The 18,658-nt window shown below is 35.4% G+C and overlaps 1 protein-coding gene across 2 annotated transcripts; it reads right to left on the bottom strand.

The window, feature by feature from the left end:
* Nucleotides 1-741: 741 nt before the first annotated feature.
* Nucleotides 742-18,468, bottom strand: mRpL30 (mitochondrial ribosomal protein L30). Of its 2 annotated transcripts, none has more exons than XM_081764252.1 (4): nt 18,323-18,468; nt 15,616-15,758; nt 9,300-9,426; nt 742-1,111 (listed from the first exon to the last, which is right to left on the bottom strand). In XM_081764252.1, the coding sequence occupies exons 2-4, from the start codon at nt 15,756-15,758 to the stop codon at nt 827-829; spliced, it is 555 nt and encodes a 184-aa protein (XP_081620378.1). In that variant the 5' UTR covers nt 18,323-18,468; the 3' UTR covers nt 742-826. The 2 variants fall into 2 exon arrangements, with proteins under 2 accessions (XP_081620378.1, XP_081620377.1); XM_081764251.1 differs by having other exon boundaries at nt 17,979-18,467.
* Between the last annotated feature and the right edge of the window lie 190 nt (nt 18,469-18,658).

Raw genomic sequence — 18,658 nt, 5'->3', positions numbered from 1 at the left:
CGTGTATCTGTTGGACTGCGATAAATAAACAGATTATAATCGATTGCCCCCATGATTCCAGATGATCATTCTGACTGATTCCATCCCTATATGGCAGCGGAACACCTCAGTTGTTATTCATAAGGTCAAGGCCAACCAGTCATAAAGCGAAGTCAACGATGGCGAATATGGAGTGCATGGCAACTGAAATGGGAATTCATCTAATCACTCTCACGGACATTCCTGTAAAACTTGATTTTTGTGGGTTTCCATTGTAGAAATAAGCAATGGGTTGTCGGTTAGCCAAGCACACTCAACAGCCTTTGAAAAGCCTGTCAAACGTAATGCAACAGACTTGATCAAAGTATATTTCAACGTAGTCTCCTTTACTGGAAAGTGAGTAAAACAATATATTCACATTTAAAAACTACATATGTGTTACAGTTTTGCCAACTAACACTTTGGCTTCATCAGACACATATGTAGTTTTTTAATGTGAATATATTGTTTTGCTCAGCAAATAGTTTTAAGTTGGAAAGTGAGATGTAGGGCGATAGTTAACAGACATACCCTGCACATCGGGCACAGCCACTGGTAACGTCGCGGTATTTCTTAAGCTGGTAAGGCTACCAATCTGATTTTAATAAACATAAAAGTACCTTCTGAATTCCACGAAATCTGAGTTCCTGCAGATATTCTTTTCCAACTAAATGACTGAGTGACACAGGCATACTTTATAACTGAATAAAACAAAGATAAAAATACAGTAAAACAAAGAACATATTTTAAACTAACGTTATATTATATTACAAGGTACAATCAACACTGCTTAGTTACATAAAACACACTACACACGATGAGTTATCCACTTCATCCTATACAGTTTTCTTAGAGTCTCACCGTCCATTTTGATTCGCTCTTTTTCTTTGTCTGTTTCAAGAAATTTTTCATCCACTTTCAACTTCGGGGTGACAATCAATTCTCCGTTCTCCTTTAAGAAAGTGCCACCAATATCCGCTTGTTCTGGTTCTCCATTGGGGAAAGTAATCGGAGTTATTTTAATAAGATGCTTCACCCTCCACAGCTTGGCATTTATTTCTGGAATATTCTTTACGATCGATATTTTACCCCGCTAAAATAGAAATATATTACAATGTATGAATCACAAAACAAAGGAACAAAATTAGACATAATATCTGTTCTTAGTATAGCATTCACAGAACTACAGGATGAATTTTCATTTCAATTTTGATTTATTTTACTATTATAAAGAAAATAAAAGAATAATGTTCAAATTCTCGAACAGAGCTTTTCAAAACCTATAAAACACTGAGGCTGGTCCGTATCCATTGGAACAACTTGCAAAAAGGGATACTGTCATAATAGGTTTCGCACAGCAATAAAACTGAACGCGCACGTGTATCAGTCTCCCAGCTGTTGTGTATCAGAGTGGAAGTACTGTAATGGGCAAAATGACGCGGAAAAATAGTAGTTTTTAAAAAGGATATGTTATGGCTCTTTCGCAAACTTCAGAATTTTTCGCATAGAACAGTGTCAGAACAACGATTTGTGGCAGGATGGGCCATAGTTAGTGTTAAACATTACACACAGCACCCTCTTCCACAACTCACAACACAAACGAAATTAGCATACGTCTTTTGTGAATTTGATGAATAAAGAGGGAGTCAAACTCATAAGACAAATGCTAAAGAGGATTCGGGATATGAGGACCTGTGAGAATTTTGCATGTTAAAGCTAAAATATTACATATGGTCCAATCAACAATGAATCGTGCAATTTATTACAAATCGAGGCTGCAAACTGTTCACAATGCCAGTGTGCACGCGTTAACAGTACCTGGAACGAAAGAGCAAGGGCAAGAAGGCTGTACAAGGCACCTATCTGGTGACCACTGGGAATTTGTTGTGACAATTCAAAAAGCATGAATTTACCAAAATGACTGTGAGAAAGTTCAGCTCTCATACACAGAAATCCTCATGAAAAAGACAGTTGTAACTTTGTGCGTCGATGTAAAGACAATTTTCAGAAATGTTTTGTGGTTTTTATTGGTCTTTACTACAGAGGGAAGGTTAAGATTCGTGAAGTCGAAAATGCTGCTTAATACGAAGAACACATTTTATCCCCAGTTTACAGAGGCTAAATTCAGTATTGTATGGCGACGACACCAACCGCCTGGAACTGATTCAGGACAAAGCTTCACAGAACACACGTGGCAAAAAAACATCGTTGGCCTATAATAAACGTATGGCAGCTGAAACTGGGAGTCATGCTATTTCCTTCAAAGATATTCCACTGCTAGTCCCATGTATTTGTGTGCTTCTCAACTCACACGGCGCCTTTCATCACGTGAGGTTCACACGATAAATAGTCTCTAGAAAGACCTCAAAGCAAGAGTGGGGGCAATATACCACTGGTACAACTGCAACCAAGTCTGCTGCAGTGGAAACTGCGATGTCATGCAATGGTTTATATGGGGTGGTCATCAAATCGATCGATGGTGGCAGAGTGGAATATCTCAAGTAAGCAAAAACTTCAATTTGTTCGAATGGAAACGGATCAAACTCTGGACAAAATAAGTACTCCCAAACATGTCAAATCTCTTTTACTCAATCTACAATGTTCCTGATACTTCATTATGTGAAACGAAATATACAGATAGCAATTGGTATAATGCTGGAGCACTTGCTCTTCCCCGCGCCATATATATATATATATATATATATACAGTGACGGATCCAAGGGGAGGGCTATAGGGGCTATAGCCCCCCCCCTTGACGCTCAAGTTTACACTGGATAAAATGGGCTTCAAAATCCTGCTTTGCACTGGATAGAACGGCAAACTATGCTTTAGCCCCTCCCTTGATCATATCCTGGATCCGCCACTGTGTATATATATATATATATATATATATATATATATATATATATATATATATATATATATATATATAATAAATAAATAAATAAATAAATAAATAAAAGTGACCTGTACAGTATAAACTTTTTACAGCATACCTTACCTCCGAAATACTTTTTTTTTCTTATGAACAACTAAATAATTAATAATCGAATAAAATAACCAGAAAGGCAATTAATGCTTGTACACTTTACATTTATTTAAAATAATCAGTAAATTACTCTAAATTAATTTCCTCATACTGGAAAGCTACGGGAGATTTTTTTTTTTTTTTTTAAATTTTCTCAATCTATTCTTCCATGATCTATTCAGCTTTGCATCCTTTGAAACAATCCCTGGGAATACCTACGCCAGTCTTCGTCATGTATGTTTAAAACTTCTTGCCCGTACGCTTCCACATGCCTCTTCCGCACTTTAAATCGTCATCCCTGGAAATTCTGTTTTACTTTTTGGAATAAAAAGAAGGAAATTCTCTTTCACTTTTTGGAATAAAAAGAAGTACGTGATGCGAGATCTCGATTGAGGGAGAGAGTGAGTAATCAACTAGACACGTGACGTCTCCAGAACTTCGACTGTCCATAACACAGTGTATATAGGAGTACACTCGTGGAAATAGGGAGATTCCTTCAGTGATTTTCTTTTTCATTGATATCTCCTCAATGAATTGGACTATTTTGTTATGATTATCTGTACACTGACGACAATATAACTATTTGATATACAAAAAATTGTGGTGAACTTTATCATATCATTCGAAAGATATTTAGAACAGAAAATTGTATAGAGGGAATTTACTTGCTTCCACGAGGGTACAGTCACGGTGCAGGTAGAAGGCGACCTCGTAGATATCAGTCTTTGGCCACATCTCACAAAGTTCTGGTAGGCAATCAATTACATACTAATTAGCACTAACCGTCTTCTGTGGCGTGTGAAGCAATTTTTTTTTAAGCAAGTGCCGATGCTGTGTGATCGCATTACTTTCACAGGAGTCATCTGGCAAGATAAAATTGCCAACTGACGTTTTGGAATCATATAGGTGAAGCAAATCCTCGTCACCTGTTACGATATCTGCTACACCTAGAAACGTCCTATTTCTAAATCTTGGGATCATGAAACAGTTCCATTTCATTCGAGTTTGCTGTCGTCTTCTAATAGCGAATGTGGTATCCATCGGGAACGAACTTACGTATTATATTGTATATTCAATTTGGCGCCTCTTTTCCGTAACGAAGCTATTTGAGATATGAACCTACAACTTACGACGAAATGCGAACCACTATAATAGGTTTAAAGTTTAATGATCCTTCACTGGAAATCGAACCTGGGACCATGTGCACCAAAGTTGCACGCGCTAGCCAGTAGACTAGCGGGCATGGCTAAAGAATACCTATTTGCAGGATGGTATGTACTGATGGTGATGTGACGTCTAGTTCACTCTGTGACTTTGTGCCTTTATCCGCAGCACGAATTAAAATCATTAAATTTTCATCAGCCATGGCAGTAAAAGGCTGGCAAAATCTCACTTAGTCTTTCACAGATATCCTGCTACGCTAAAATTCTCCAAATCACCAGTACACCTGAATATATGATAAAGTTCGGAGATGTTCTCTGGAGAAGCTTCAGCGATTGTGCTTCAGTTAAACCATTTTAAAATTAAAAAGAAAAGAAAAACGAAACACGAACATGCTCTCGTGATAGTTCCACTGTCTTAAGTCAACTGGTGGAGACCTGAGACTTTTGGTTGAAATTTCTCATACAAAACTCTAAACTCAACGCCGTCTATTTGTGTGTATATCAATCAAGAGTTGTGCTGCAAACTTCCACTGCATGTATCCCTACATCTGGAAATTATATTACTGCCCTGTTTTACTAACGACTGCATTTATTTTTATTTACTTATTTACTTGTTCCTTAAACTTCAACTAAGATATACGTAACTTACATTATTTCAAGCAATCTGATTGCAAATTGTTATTTCTATCATCGTTTCAAGTTTCGATGGGCGGGACCATCTTTCAGACTATTTAGATTAACTAGTTGAAACGCCCCTTCTTCGAACGGGGAGAATATATTTATGGAAAACAGTTGAACCCCTTCTTACCCCTCGCCCCCAATGCCGACGAGGGATCAATTTGGACTTACACGACACCAAGAATGTCACTATTCATCCCAGCGACCACGAAAACTATGGATTGGACACTAATATCAGTAGTTTTCCAATATTTTTACGTCACTCCTTTCTAATCTCCACTTTTCATGCCTCATGTCGATGATGAATAAATCTGAACTTAAATGGCATCGGAACTGTCACTATTCATCTCAGCGACCCTGAAAACTATGGGATGAGCATAATATCGTTTGTTTTCGGCATTTTTACGCCACCGCCTTCTACTCCAATCCCCATGCCAATGGCGGCTTAACTTTGACTTAAATGGCATTGGTAGTGTCACTACCCATCTGATCGATCCCGAAAGTCATAAATTGGACACTAATATTCTTCATTTCTGATTATTTTTACATGTCATTCCCAACCATAACCTCTTCATGGAGATGGGAGATGAATTTGGATTTAAACTGTATCTGGAATGTCACTATTCATCTCAGCGAACCTGGAAATTATGTACTGGACCGAAATATCGGTCATTTTTTAAAATTATGTTTACATGCCATCGCTTTTTTAAAAAACATAATTGTGACACCCAGCTCTCCCCTTAGGATATGCATCTTAATCCACTTAATATAATCGAGCTCCTTCGTGGCTAAACGGTTAGCGTACTTGCCTTTGACGTGGGAGTCCCGGGTTCGATTCCCGGCGGGAGCTCATGTGGTTCGGATTCCACGTTAATAAGTAGACCCCGTCTCCTATAGCCTCGCTGCTGAAAGAGACGTTAAACTCAAAATCATCTCAACTTACTTAATATCAATATCCTTAAGAGGCCTAAGGTTGGTAAACACACAAAGTATCACTTAAATTGCTTCTGTTGTTATTGCGTGATTCTATTTTTTGGATAAGTAAGTACCTCCATGGCTCCACCTTGCAATATACAGTTTAATCAATTTAACACCAGAAGATCCTTGGGAGTTCTAAGATTGATAATCATGCCACGTATCACTTCACCCTCACACACGTAGTTTTGCATATCTGCAAAGCAAAATTAATCGGTTTATCGACATCGATTCCTCCATCGCGAACTGCTGCTTGTCTTTTCCCTATGACGTCGAAACTCGAATGTTAAACATACCAATTCAAGTGTACCACCACATGCTGCTGAATTTCATAAACAGTTTGATTTGTGTCCGCACATGTTGATCTCGGAAACGTACATATTTCTGAGATTTTGAAGTTTATTTTACGTTTAAGACTTCCTAGTAGCGGTTTGACTATTTTTATAGTGCCTCCTTACGTTTCCGTGCTCGCAAACAAACGAAGTGCAACACATAATTTTCATTATTTACGACATACTTGTTTCTTTCTTGAATTTGCAGATCTGCAAAAGTGAGCGTTCATGGTACTTTCTGTGTATATCACGGGTTTGAAGATGTGCAAGACTCTGCGTTTTGTGTAACTACGTTGTTTATTTTGTACTTTTGTGTGAATTTCAATTCAATATTCAGCAGTGGTTTGTTTTGGAACGCAAAACTACACGTACCTTACGTGTTGTTAAGTAGTTAATTAAGGATCGTGTGTGACTGAAGCACTGCTCAGCGGATGAAATACGTGCATTATTGTGTCAATCCGACAGTGAGGATGACCTGGAGTTTGATTATACTGATGAGAATCCTACAGTGGACCACTAAACTATTTCCCTTAAGCCACTTTCTGATTCCGAAGGCGGTGAAGAAAATTTCCTTGTAAGTAACACATTACTTAGTGCATCAGGAACAAACTGTCAGCCTTCTGACTTTATACAGGGTGTTGGCAGCTCAAGCAACAATGTGGTTATTAATTCATAAGATACAATTTCAGGAAACCCCTCAGAGGGAAAGAAGGTAACAAAAACAAAATTTCTAAAAAGAAGAGGATGTTTTATTGAAGAAAGCAAACCATGACTTTGGAGATAGTAGTTTTCTATTTCAGGGAAGCACTAAATATCTCACGAGATTTTGGAATAATCTACTCCTTACCACTTTTTCAAGTATTCTTTTTACGGATGAATTGTTGACAAAAGTTTGTGATGAATTCAATTTGTATTGGAATCAAAGTGATCTCAGCAAGCCAATAGACTTGTCAATTTTTGACATACAAAAGTTCATAGGCATCTGTATTATACGTTCCTGTACAGAGTTTTTTCGAATGACATTTTGAGTAATAATCTTGTCCAGGAGACAATGTCCCAAAAATTATTTCTGAAAATAAGAAGTTACCTTCATTTTAATGACAATTCCAAGGCTGAACGGTTTTACTTTAAAAAAAAAAAAAAAAAAAAAAAAGTATTTTGTCCAGCAATGGTGTCCATGTACAATCCCACATGGAACAAGTTGATCTCCTTGACAGTAACATAGGAAGGTTACATATAAAATTAAAAATCAAGAAAACGGTACTTCCGATTGTTCTACCACCTCCTCGACATTACTGTAATCAACACATGGATTGTTTATAGGTCGGTTTGTGCTGAAACTGGAAGAGAGTCTTCAAAGACACAAGAGGAGTTAAGAACAGATTTGGCAGAGGCCTTGTGTAAGATTGGACTTAAACCGATCAAGAGGAGGAAGCAAGGAGATCGAACGAGGTAGAAGAAGCGAGGAAGAAATTCAGGACGTCGTCAATCCCACCAAAGTATGTCAGAAGGGACTCAATCGATCACTGGTCAATATGGAAGCCAAAAATAACTATTTTCAAATATCCAGAATACAAGAGATATCTTTGTGGCGTGTGAAAAATGCCAAGTAAATCTCTGCCTCAACAAAGAAAAACTATTTCAAAGCTTTTCATTGTGAACTTGAGATCTTTATGGCCTGTTAAATTTATAATCCTACACCTGTAGTTTAATAACAGTGTATTTGACTTTAAGGGTGAAACATGAAACACGTAACTAATCTTCGTATTGATGAAAATATTTTCACGAAACCCCACCATAATGATTTACAATATTGAAGACTTATCCTTAATATTTTCTAAAAGCATCGCACAACTTTGCACATATGCAAAGACAAAGAAAAGTCAAAATAAAAACAAAGTGACAACGTAAGATTTTTTAAAACATTTTTTGTTTACTGTAATTGAGGCCTAATAAACTTCATAAAAAAAGTTTCCCATTAAAAGAAAAATGTGCGCGTTTAAGGGTTAAATTGGTTATGTAGCTATTCCGTTGTGCAATCACACAGAAACTCACATCACACAAGAGTAACTCTAAAATCTAAACATATCTGGGTTAAACTTCCAGAAGCTCGGTGCAATTTCTCCATGCAATTCTAGCCAATTATTGTTGTACCTTTCCACTTATGGATTTTAAATATACAAGCTGTCAAGTCTTACTAGCTATCAACGTTAAAATTCACTAAATGAGCAGTATGTATGTTAGTAGACAGCACTACTAACTTGTGATGACACATTCTGATTTCAAACGGAAAATGTACACTCATGTCCAAAATTATTGTCGCATGTCTATAAATATGTTGTTGTAGGAATATAATTTGATAACGAATCCGCCTGGTATTTCTTATGATGTTAGTATGTGTATAATCGGCAAAGACATGTATGTGGCAAATTTCATGTCAAAAAAGCAGTAAATAAGAACAATAAAACGAAAATAAAACTTTCTTGTCCACTTAGCAACATTTTGTTTTATTCTTTCTAATTTTAGTATTTCTAATGATTTTCCTATGAAATTTACCACAAATATACATTTCGCGATTATACACTAAGTATTAGTATTAAAAGTAGCCTGCAAAATCATTATCAAATTATATTCTTACAAGAACACAGTTATAGATATGCGACAATCATTTTGGACATGAGGGTACGTTTCGATTGGAACTGTTCACCCCCTTTACAGTTCTGTTCTCTTCATTTTAGTGCCTATTGTTTAACTGTACTATACAAGATATTAGAACCTGAAACGAAACCTTCTCTTGCCTTTAACTCTCATACAACTAGCATGTGATTATCAATCATTACTAAAAATGGGTTTCTGAATATGAAAGAAAATTACTTAATGAATGATGTATATAAAATAATAATAATAATAATATACAATTTGCGACTGGCATTTACTGAAACTGTTTATCATTAGTTTGTACTCGGATGCTTAGGTAAGTACTGAACTTCTACTATTATGAAAACAGAGAGACTAATCTAATCACGCATTAACGGAATTATTTATATAACGGTATGAAATCATGTCTACAACTGGCTACAAAGTAATACAAAATTTTTTTTTACCTTGTCATCTAATCCTAATTCACGCATAATATTTTTCTCCCAGTACGGTTTCTTCCCCAGGCATCGAACTCTTTGAACCATAAAAAGTTTCGAAGGCGTCACTGGTGGATCCTTCTGGTCCGGAAACCTGAAACAAGAAATTTACAATATAATTTTTAGTAGCACCGATTAGCTCTGAACGAAGTTCTTCGGCAAAATAAATAACATGTCTGTACATTTAATTCAAGTAATCGAAAAAATTTACTGGTATGCTTCACGAAGTTTGATGTATATTATCACCAAAACTACACACTCATTTCATGTACATTCTTTTATATAGTAATTGTCGAATGAATGGATCATCCTTAGTGGGAATTACATTAAATTACATCTTTAATTTAACATTTCGGATAAAGGAGATAGATCGTAAATGCAAATGAATTATTATAAAAGATTTAAGGAAAATGGAAGAAGACAGAAAAATCCACCGCAGAACTGGAGATAAAGAATTTGCTTCCACCGGAGTCGATGGTCACATTTTCACTGCTTCCCCGATTAGTATACAGATGGCGCTGGCAACAATGCGAGATAAAAATTTACTTTCATCAGAGTTGACGGCCACATTTTCACTGAAACTAAGAAAAACTAACACGCCTTACAAGAATAACAAACCATGGATTTTAATTTCATATATTAAATTACAAAAATATGAACAGATAATTCATAAAATACCATCAATCCCATGTTATGCATGGAAATATTCAATAAATTTGGTGCAAATAAAATCGATAATTCCACCGTACTCTAATTTTAAGAATGTGCGAGTACAAAATAGTATTTACCAAAATATTTGGCAATATTATATAGAAAAATATGGTAAAGAACATTCACTAATTTATACAGATGCCTCAAAATTTGAAAATACGAATGTAGGTGCAGCTACTTACGTAGAAGAAAGAAAGATTACTCAAAAGTTTCAACTTCCAAAATACCTGACAATTTTTGATGGAGAAGCATTCGCCATACGACAAGCTTTATTATACATTTTATATATATATATATATATAAAAACGCAAAGCAATAATATGCACAGACTCTTTAAGTGTAATCAATGTTCTAGGTAATACTCACTGGAACTATAAAGTTTCATGGATTATTCTCAATATAAAATATCTTTATTCATCTTTGACTAAAGAGAACTACTCAATACGTTTTTTATTTATGAGGGCACATGTAAACATAAAAAATAGCGATATAATAGACGAAGCTGCTAAGAAATCATGTACAGAAGGAATCAGAATATCACTAAAAATCAGCCATCAAAATTTAAATTCAGAACTAAAAAACATAGTAGAAAACGAAATTCAAAGATACAAGAATCAATAGACAAATCTTCCAGGAAAGCTTTATTGGAGTATATATTATAACAGAAATAAAAATTTTCATCAAATTCTACAATCCTGGTCTAGAAGAGAAGTTATTATATACTATAGATTATTATTTGGTACTGCTTTGACTCCATATAAATTATACCAAATTAAAAAAAGGAAACTTACCACTGGGATATTGGATTAGATTGGTGCGATAAAGGGATTGGAACTATGAACCATATATTATTTGAATGTGAATTGTACCAAAATATAAGAAAAAACTTATATGAACTTTTAATCAAAGCTCATGAAAATACTCCACTTTCATATAAATTTATATTGGCATCTCATAATTGGAATTCAATAAAACTGATTATAAAATTCTTGATAGAAACTGGTATCAATTTATGAGAAAAAAAAAATCATTCATATCATACTATCAACTTTACAGGCATAAGCATACAGGAATCAACAATAATTTATTAAAATTAACATTATAACTCGAGAAGCAGAATTATGATAAAAGGATCAGTTAAAAAAAAGGAAAAAAATAACATATCTATATTACAAAAAAAGAAAAAAGAAACTTAAATTCAATGCAGCTATATTATGATCAAGGTAAATGTAACCAACACATCTGGAAGTAGAACTGAAATTAAATTTGGACAAGGGCAATTTGGAAAATAAATAAATAAAGTAAAAACCTATTATAGCAACATAAGCAATATAGTTTCAAAAAATAACCATTCAACTATGATAAAGAAGACATGGATTGGCTAAACAAACAAATAACATACATTAATAGCATACTAGCTTATAATAGCTGATGCTGATAAGGATAACCGATAACGGTGAAGAAGACAGAAGACAGACACATTTTCACTGCTTCCCCGATTAGTATATAAATGACGCTGGCAACAAGGGGATATTAGAATTTGCTCTGATCGGAGTCGATGGTAACATTTTCACTACCTCCCCCATTAGTACATAAATGACATTAGCAACAATGGGATATGAGGAATTTGCTTTCACCGGAGTCAATGCTCACATTTTCACTACTTTCCCTATTAGCACATAAATGACACTGGTAATAATAAGAGAAAGTATTTGCTTTCACCGAAGTCTATGGTCACATTTCATTGCTTCCCTGATTAATATATAGAAGGTGTTAGCAACGACTAGAGAATAAGAATTTGCTTTCACCCGAAGCGATGGCCACATTTTCACTGCTTTGCCGATTACTGCAAAGATTACTTTGTGTTAGTAAATGAGTTAGAAGCACTGAAAGTGTAGTGTGTGTGTGTGTGTTTTATCGACCTAAATAACATTTAAAAGTCAAGAACAACAAGCACTAATAAAGTTTCACGTTTCACGTGGAAGAAAAGCATTGGAAAATAACAAGGGATTTCGCAGGAGGCTTGTGGTGACTCAGTTCTATCTACTACAGTGACCAGACGAGTAAGAGCATTTCAAAGTAGTCGTGAATCAGACAACAAGAAATACAGCACGGCGGAAAACAACCTCATTCAGCAACAGACTAACATACGTTTAACAAAACTCACCTTGATATTCTTTCTAATCAAAGACAAATCAAAAATTGGCAACGCATTTGAAGATAAAGGAGTCTTATCTCCCGTCATCAACAGTGAGCACAAAAGTTCTCGAGAAAAAATGAAATCTTTCAGTTTTACGTCTCACGTTTAAGCCGGCTAGGCTAAAGGAGACAGTGATATTAAGAAAGAAAGCAATGGTGGAATAAATAAAATGGAAGGAAACTGGAGGACCCCCAGAAAAACTACACACACGGTGTTTGTCTACCACAGAGTCCACTTGGCGTGAGCTGGGATCAAACGTGGGACCCAGGCACCACAGGTGAATGCTCTACTACTGAGCCACCGCAGCCCCACAAAAGGTTTCTTCTTTCCTACATCAATATGGAAAACACATAAGAATTACATACACAGACTAGAAAAGAAACAAATACTACTAGAAAAGAAAATGAAATCTTTAAGTTTTACATCCCACAAATATGCCAGCTAGGCTAAGGGACGCGGTGATGATGAGAAAAAAAAATGAAATGAAATCTTTAAGTTTAACGTTCCACGGTTATGCCGGTTAGACTAAAGGAGACCGTGATAATGAGAAATGAGTGAAATGGTGGAATGAAGAAAGTGGGAGGAAACGGGAGAACCCGAGAAAACCCACGAGCACGCTGTTTATCCACCACAAAGTTCACACGGCGCGAGCTGGGATCGCACCAGAGACCCCAAGCACCGGAGGTGAACGCTCTACCACTGAGCCACTGCGCTCCCCGGTGATGATGAGAAATGAATGAAATGGTGGAATGAAGAAAGTGGGGAGAACCCCGAGAAAACCTCCGCACACGGTGTTTGTTTACCACAAAGCTCACTTGGCGCGAACTGGGATCGAACCAAGAACTCATGCACGAGAGGTCCACTAGAAGAGTCGAATTAATAATCACTAGAACAATAATTATGTCTTATTAAACATTGCATGATAGAAATATCAAAGTAAGTTCTACTTTTTCGATACTGTAATATGCACCTTACGGTCTATAACAAAAGCTTTATATCATTTAAAATGCATTTCGCACGTTCGTGGAAACTAACCACCGATGGGCATCTGAAGAATCAGGAATTACATTGCACATCTCACCATCAGCTGTGGATCTGAGCATGTTTCCTATCAGTCAATCCAGATTGTACGAATTTCCCTCATCCGAAAATTCCCAGAGAGCTTTTCTTTGGATAAAACTCACAAATATATACTTCGAAACTTAAATTGAAACGATACCCTTAATGGGATTATAATTACTTTCAACAGGCTTTCTCAGTACACACCTTGCTTTAAAATTGACTTAAAATATCTATATATCAAGATATCTCCAGGAGAGAATACCATTGAAAAATATATGTTTGGGAATTATGCATACCGATTTTTTTCTCGATCAAATTTGCTAACGGCGTTCAATTGTAACCTGGACCAAAAGGTAATGTTACCACATTCCCATTGTTTTTGTAGTACATACTTCGTATTGGTACAAATAAATAATAATAATGTCATTCTCCATATGTCAATTAATTACAAATCGAAACACTTCACTCATAAAAAGAAATTACTAAAGATTCGCCACTATTTTCTCAACACTATGTTTGGATCATGTTGATCTTGAGGTATTATTTCAGTAATTGTCTGGTGTTTTCTGTGATAAAGATGAGTGCAACAAAAGAATGTACACTGTGATATTTAACAGCCTGTAACGTAAGTACAAAAATCAAAGTTTTCTTCAATATTCTAATACAAAGAACGCACAGAAACTAGTAGGTTAATATAAATGAATGAATGAATGAATTAATTAATTAAAAAGCAAATAATTAAGGTCTTTCATTATAAATACTATCCATTGTCTGTCACGCACTGGCTAGTTTTTCAATGGCTGCCTAGGTAGCTCTATCACCACCTACACTCAGACGATGGGCTATCATGTTGAAAAGTATCAAAGGCTTTATTATCTTTTTTTCTTTTCATTTTTCTAGTATTTCAATTAGGGTAGAAGGGGGAAATTGGATGGTGGGAGGAATTGGGCAGAAAACTTTTGAAAAAAATGTATATTTCGCATTTCAGTATATTTTTATAGAATTTAATTACACCCAAATATTGGCTGGGTAGATGTTGATAAGAAAAAAAATCTTTGATGAATTTTGAGATGGTGTAATAATGACATAAAAAAACAAAAACTGATTTGATTGAAAATAACATTTGAAACCGAGTTTCAGGTTTGTGTGGGTTTTGGTTTGAATCACAATAAATCGCACATCTATTAATGTTTTGAGCCAGATTTTTTTACTGCTTCTTAAAAACACCATAAGGATGATGCCGTGAAGAGCAGCAATCTTTTATCCTCATTGTGAGGCAGTTAAAATTTTGTACCCCCAATTATCCCCAAGGGGCGCATGATGTGGGAGTAAATGGGCGGAAAGCATTAAGTGAACATTTTTTCGTTAGAATTCATTTAAATGCTGTGTTATCTTTGTCTTTTGTGGTGTACACTTTTGCTTCATAGTGCACTGTGCTCATTAAGCTATTTTATTCAACTCAGGCCTCCAATGGTCGTTGCGTATGCCAACAGTTGTGATGCTGTAAATAGGACCTGTTTATCAATTAAGTGTTCCAACACATATTCTATTGTAATAGTTCATAATTATTTAGTGTTAGTCTTATTACCTTCTCCTATGTTTGTTTGAATAATAGGGCTTGTTATCTTGGGTATATTTTATTTATTAACTAATTAATTAATTTATTTATTTATTTTTATGTTTTCGGCCAAAGATTTGAAGATTTGACTGCTTATCTTTATATATATATATATATATATATATATATATGATACATTTTGGATTAAATTCACAGGACAATATATGATACTATAAATAATAACTGGAAGGCTTGAAAAGGCATTCAAGTAGCTTTGAGATTTAGAAATAAGTTACTCCTTATTTTGCGTAAACAAAGGTATATTTTTTTTTTCTAGGCTACATAAAACTATTAGTTTTTAAGTGGAATACAAGTTATATACATCAAATGAAGGTTTTACCTTCCTTCATTTACACCCAATCACACTCACGGGTTTATGTGCACCGGCAATGGTTTTAATCGTTTTGCACCCGATTACTCCCAAGGGGGTAATTGGGTGGAAATCAGACCAACAACAATAAAGATGTTGCAGCATCAAAAGTAAAGATGCCGAAAGTTCACCACTACCACAGTAGGTGAACAAAAACCTGCAACATACAATCAGTTCTTAAAAACTAGAAAAACATCTACAACCTGTGAGGGAAAAAAAAAGGTTGAAAAAAACGTACTTCCCAATTCCCCCCTTCTATTCTATCAAGTATACATTCTGAGTATGAGTCGAGTTTCAATAAGTAACGAATTACAAAACTCACCTTGGATAGTATGTGAATCCATAATATTTTATTCCTTCAACCTCTTTACAAAGAGAATGGCATGTACTGATTAACCTTGAACTTCCAGCGCCCATGAATGAGGCTGTTAATAGCCTCTCGATTATCTCCTTTGTCACCAACATCTGGAAATAATAGAAACACAAAAAAATATGTAAAAGTAATAAACAAAAGAAAATTAAAAAAAAAACAACTGTTATTTACTTATGGATGTTACACGACACATTACATAAAAATGATTTCTTATCTTTCCTATCCTGTTCAAGAAATCAATATTAAATCATTGCAAAATACTCTGACGTCTTTTCCGGTAACCCATAACCTAGTTATACAAGCGACTTAATATAAGGATCAGTAGCTTTAGAGCAGAAAGTAGTTACCAGTTTTTATAGAAAATCTGTGTAAATTTGTTTCCAATAATTTAGGTTTCGTTAAAATCCCTGATTGTCCAACACACAAAAGATTTTTGTAATGATTCTGGTGTATAAGTAAGTTATGGATTACTAAAGAAGAAATCAGCGAATATTGAAATGGTGTAAAGGTAAGACATTCCATCCATGTGTGGTTCCTTTTAACTGTCGGACACTTCTATGGTTGCACGTCATGAGTCAGCACACTGACATGCTTCACTTCACTTTATATACGGTAGTTAATGACTACCTTATGGGCGAATCCGTGCTAGACTTTTATTAATGTATTTCTACGTAGATACACATCTCACATATAAGACCACAACTTATTTCGATTATTTACACAGTGGTCTATTAAAATATTATTATTATACATTTGTTCTGTCCAATAAAACTGCAACGAAAATAGTATTTAATGCAGCAATCTTTTACACGCAATTTTATTTTGATTTTTGTAAAGCACTTGTAATGATTTTATACTACTAACTTTACACTTGTAAACATAAAATATAACTGTATTATTTACTACCTGTCACCTGCGGAAATTTGTTCCTTATAAACATGATTACCTGTAAATTCTGCAAAATGTGGTGTGCCTAACGTTGACCAGCACCAAAGGCAATGCGTTTATAGTTCGACCCTTATTTTAAATCTGCACCGACTTCTACATGAATCCATAGTGATGAAGAGGGTGCAAGTCTAGCTTTGCCGCGCCACATTTTGGAAGATTTACAGGTAAAATTCAATGCTTTGCATGAAAAGACATGTTTATAAGGAACAAATTTTTGCAGGCGACAGAATTAAATATAAAGGAATACAGCTGTATTTTAGGTTCACAAGTGTAGGGTTATAAGTGTCAAATCATTATAAGTGCTTTACTATGGATAAAATAAATGACTACATATGGAAGATAGCTCTATTAGATGCTATTTTCCACCGGCGGCATATTTCTGCAAAGTGTACAGAACCTGTATTTTGTGTTTACATGTGAAGTGTTACTAGTATGAAACCATGACAAATGCTATTGAAACTCATACCATAGGCAAAATTCACTTTTTTCTACTACCCTCGATTCCGAGCATACCTACTATCGCTGAAGCGCCTGCTACCGTAGGACGCACGTCTACCAACTTCGACCTGCCCTGACTCGGTTAGACAGCATACGTGCTTTTAGTGGCCACCTAGCACAGCTTGGTCTATGATTTTGTACTTTAGTTTTTATGCTATACATTTGGAAACCGTATTTATATGCAAATCGTATAACTGTAATTTTTCAACAATTACTTCTGGTGGCCGTTTGAATTTTTTCTATGACAAGTGAGACATTACCATGTTACCAGTAGAAACCTTTAAGGGTTGATTGATTGAGTTGATTTTTGAGTTTAACGTCCCATTCAGCAGCGAGGCTATATGAGACGTGGACCTACTGATTAACGTAGAATCCGAACCACATGAGCTCCCGCCGGAATCGAACCCGGGACAGAAACCTTTAAGGGGACAATAATTGTGTTGATTTTACGTCTAACGTCCCTTTCAGCAACGACGCTATGAGACGGATCTACTGATTAACGTGGAATCAGTACATGAGCTCCCGCCGGGAATCGAATCCAGGTCTCCCACGCCAAAGGCGCGTACACTAACCGCTTAGCCCCACGAAGGAGCTCCTATGGGACAATGAGAAGGAAATTAGTGAAAGAACTATAAATTTTCAACAATTCTTTCTAATGGTGCGCCAAAAGTAAACTTCTACGATGAAGAGAGCAATAATTTTATGCTGCAATTTACAGTGTTCACCTTTTGGATGTTTTTGGTAAGGCAAGCTTTAGGTAGTTCTTTTTTTACGATTCGTCAGGAAAATATCTTCAGAACTTAGCCTCTAACTGAATATGCAAGCACGTCAGTCATCAAATATTGTTTCTCAATATGTATACTTACTTGGAAGTCAGCTATTTCTGCTTTCCTCTTTCTGTCGCGATGGTTTGCTAACGAATTTGTAGCTCAAATGTACACCAACTATAACAGCCACAAGCAGACCTACTCTATAATTATTTAACTTTAACATTGAAATATAATAGGGTTATAGTTAAGGAGCCGTACTTCCCATTTAGGGAAGGACGAGAAACACCATACTTTCAGGAATTATTCAATGACTATCTAGGATGTTAAAAAGTAGGTAATAGATTGAGTTCTTGCCCTTGTACTTAGGGTGTTTAGGTAGTGCAACAGTAAGATGTATCCTCGTGCACGGGAGATGAGAAGTAGCTGTTCTTAACTATTACCTATAATAGTTTACAAGAGCAACTTATCGTCCCTAGTTTCTAGCTCTATTCATTCTACATTATCAAACCAAAAAGCATTTATTTCCTTCCGTTATCGCAATTTTCACTTAATCCTGATTACTTTATGTAGCCGGCATTTGTTCGTCAATGTTTGCAGCACTTAAATATAAAAGATTCGAAGTTCTTAATGCATGACGGATATTAATTTTTTGCTTGTCAATATTTTGTATATCAAAATTCATTATAGATTAGAAAAGCAAATTAGAAAAAAATCCTTAAAAACTTCATTATATTGTTTTCTCTCGTATTCATGTGGTTTTACATTTTGTTAATTTT

Source organism: Thermobia domestica, chromosome 7 (genome assembly GCF_964235325.1).
Source record: "Thermobia domestica chromosome 7, izTheDome1.hap1.1, whole genome shotgun sequence".
Taxonomy (NCBI): Eukaryota; Metazoa; Arthropoda; class Insecta; order Zygentoma; family Lepismatidae; genus Thermobia; species Thermobia domestica.
This window is presented reverse-complemented; position numbering and strand designations above follow the sequence as displayed.

Coding starts and splice junctions, on each gene's coding strand:
- mRpL30 (XM_081764252.1), bottom strand. CDS start 15,758: ATGTTGGTGACAAAGGAGATAATCGAGAGGCTATTAACAGCCTCATTC. Junction 9,427..15,615: donor GGATTCACATACTATCCAAG/GTGAGTTTTGTA, acceptor TTCTTGTTTCAG/GTTTCCGGACCAGAAGGATC. Junction 1,112..9,299: donor AATTAGGATTAGATGACAAG/GTAAAAAAAAAT, acceptor TTTCTATTTTAG/CGGGGTAAAATATCGATCGT.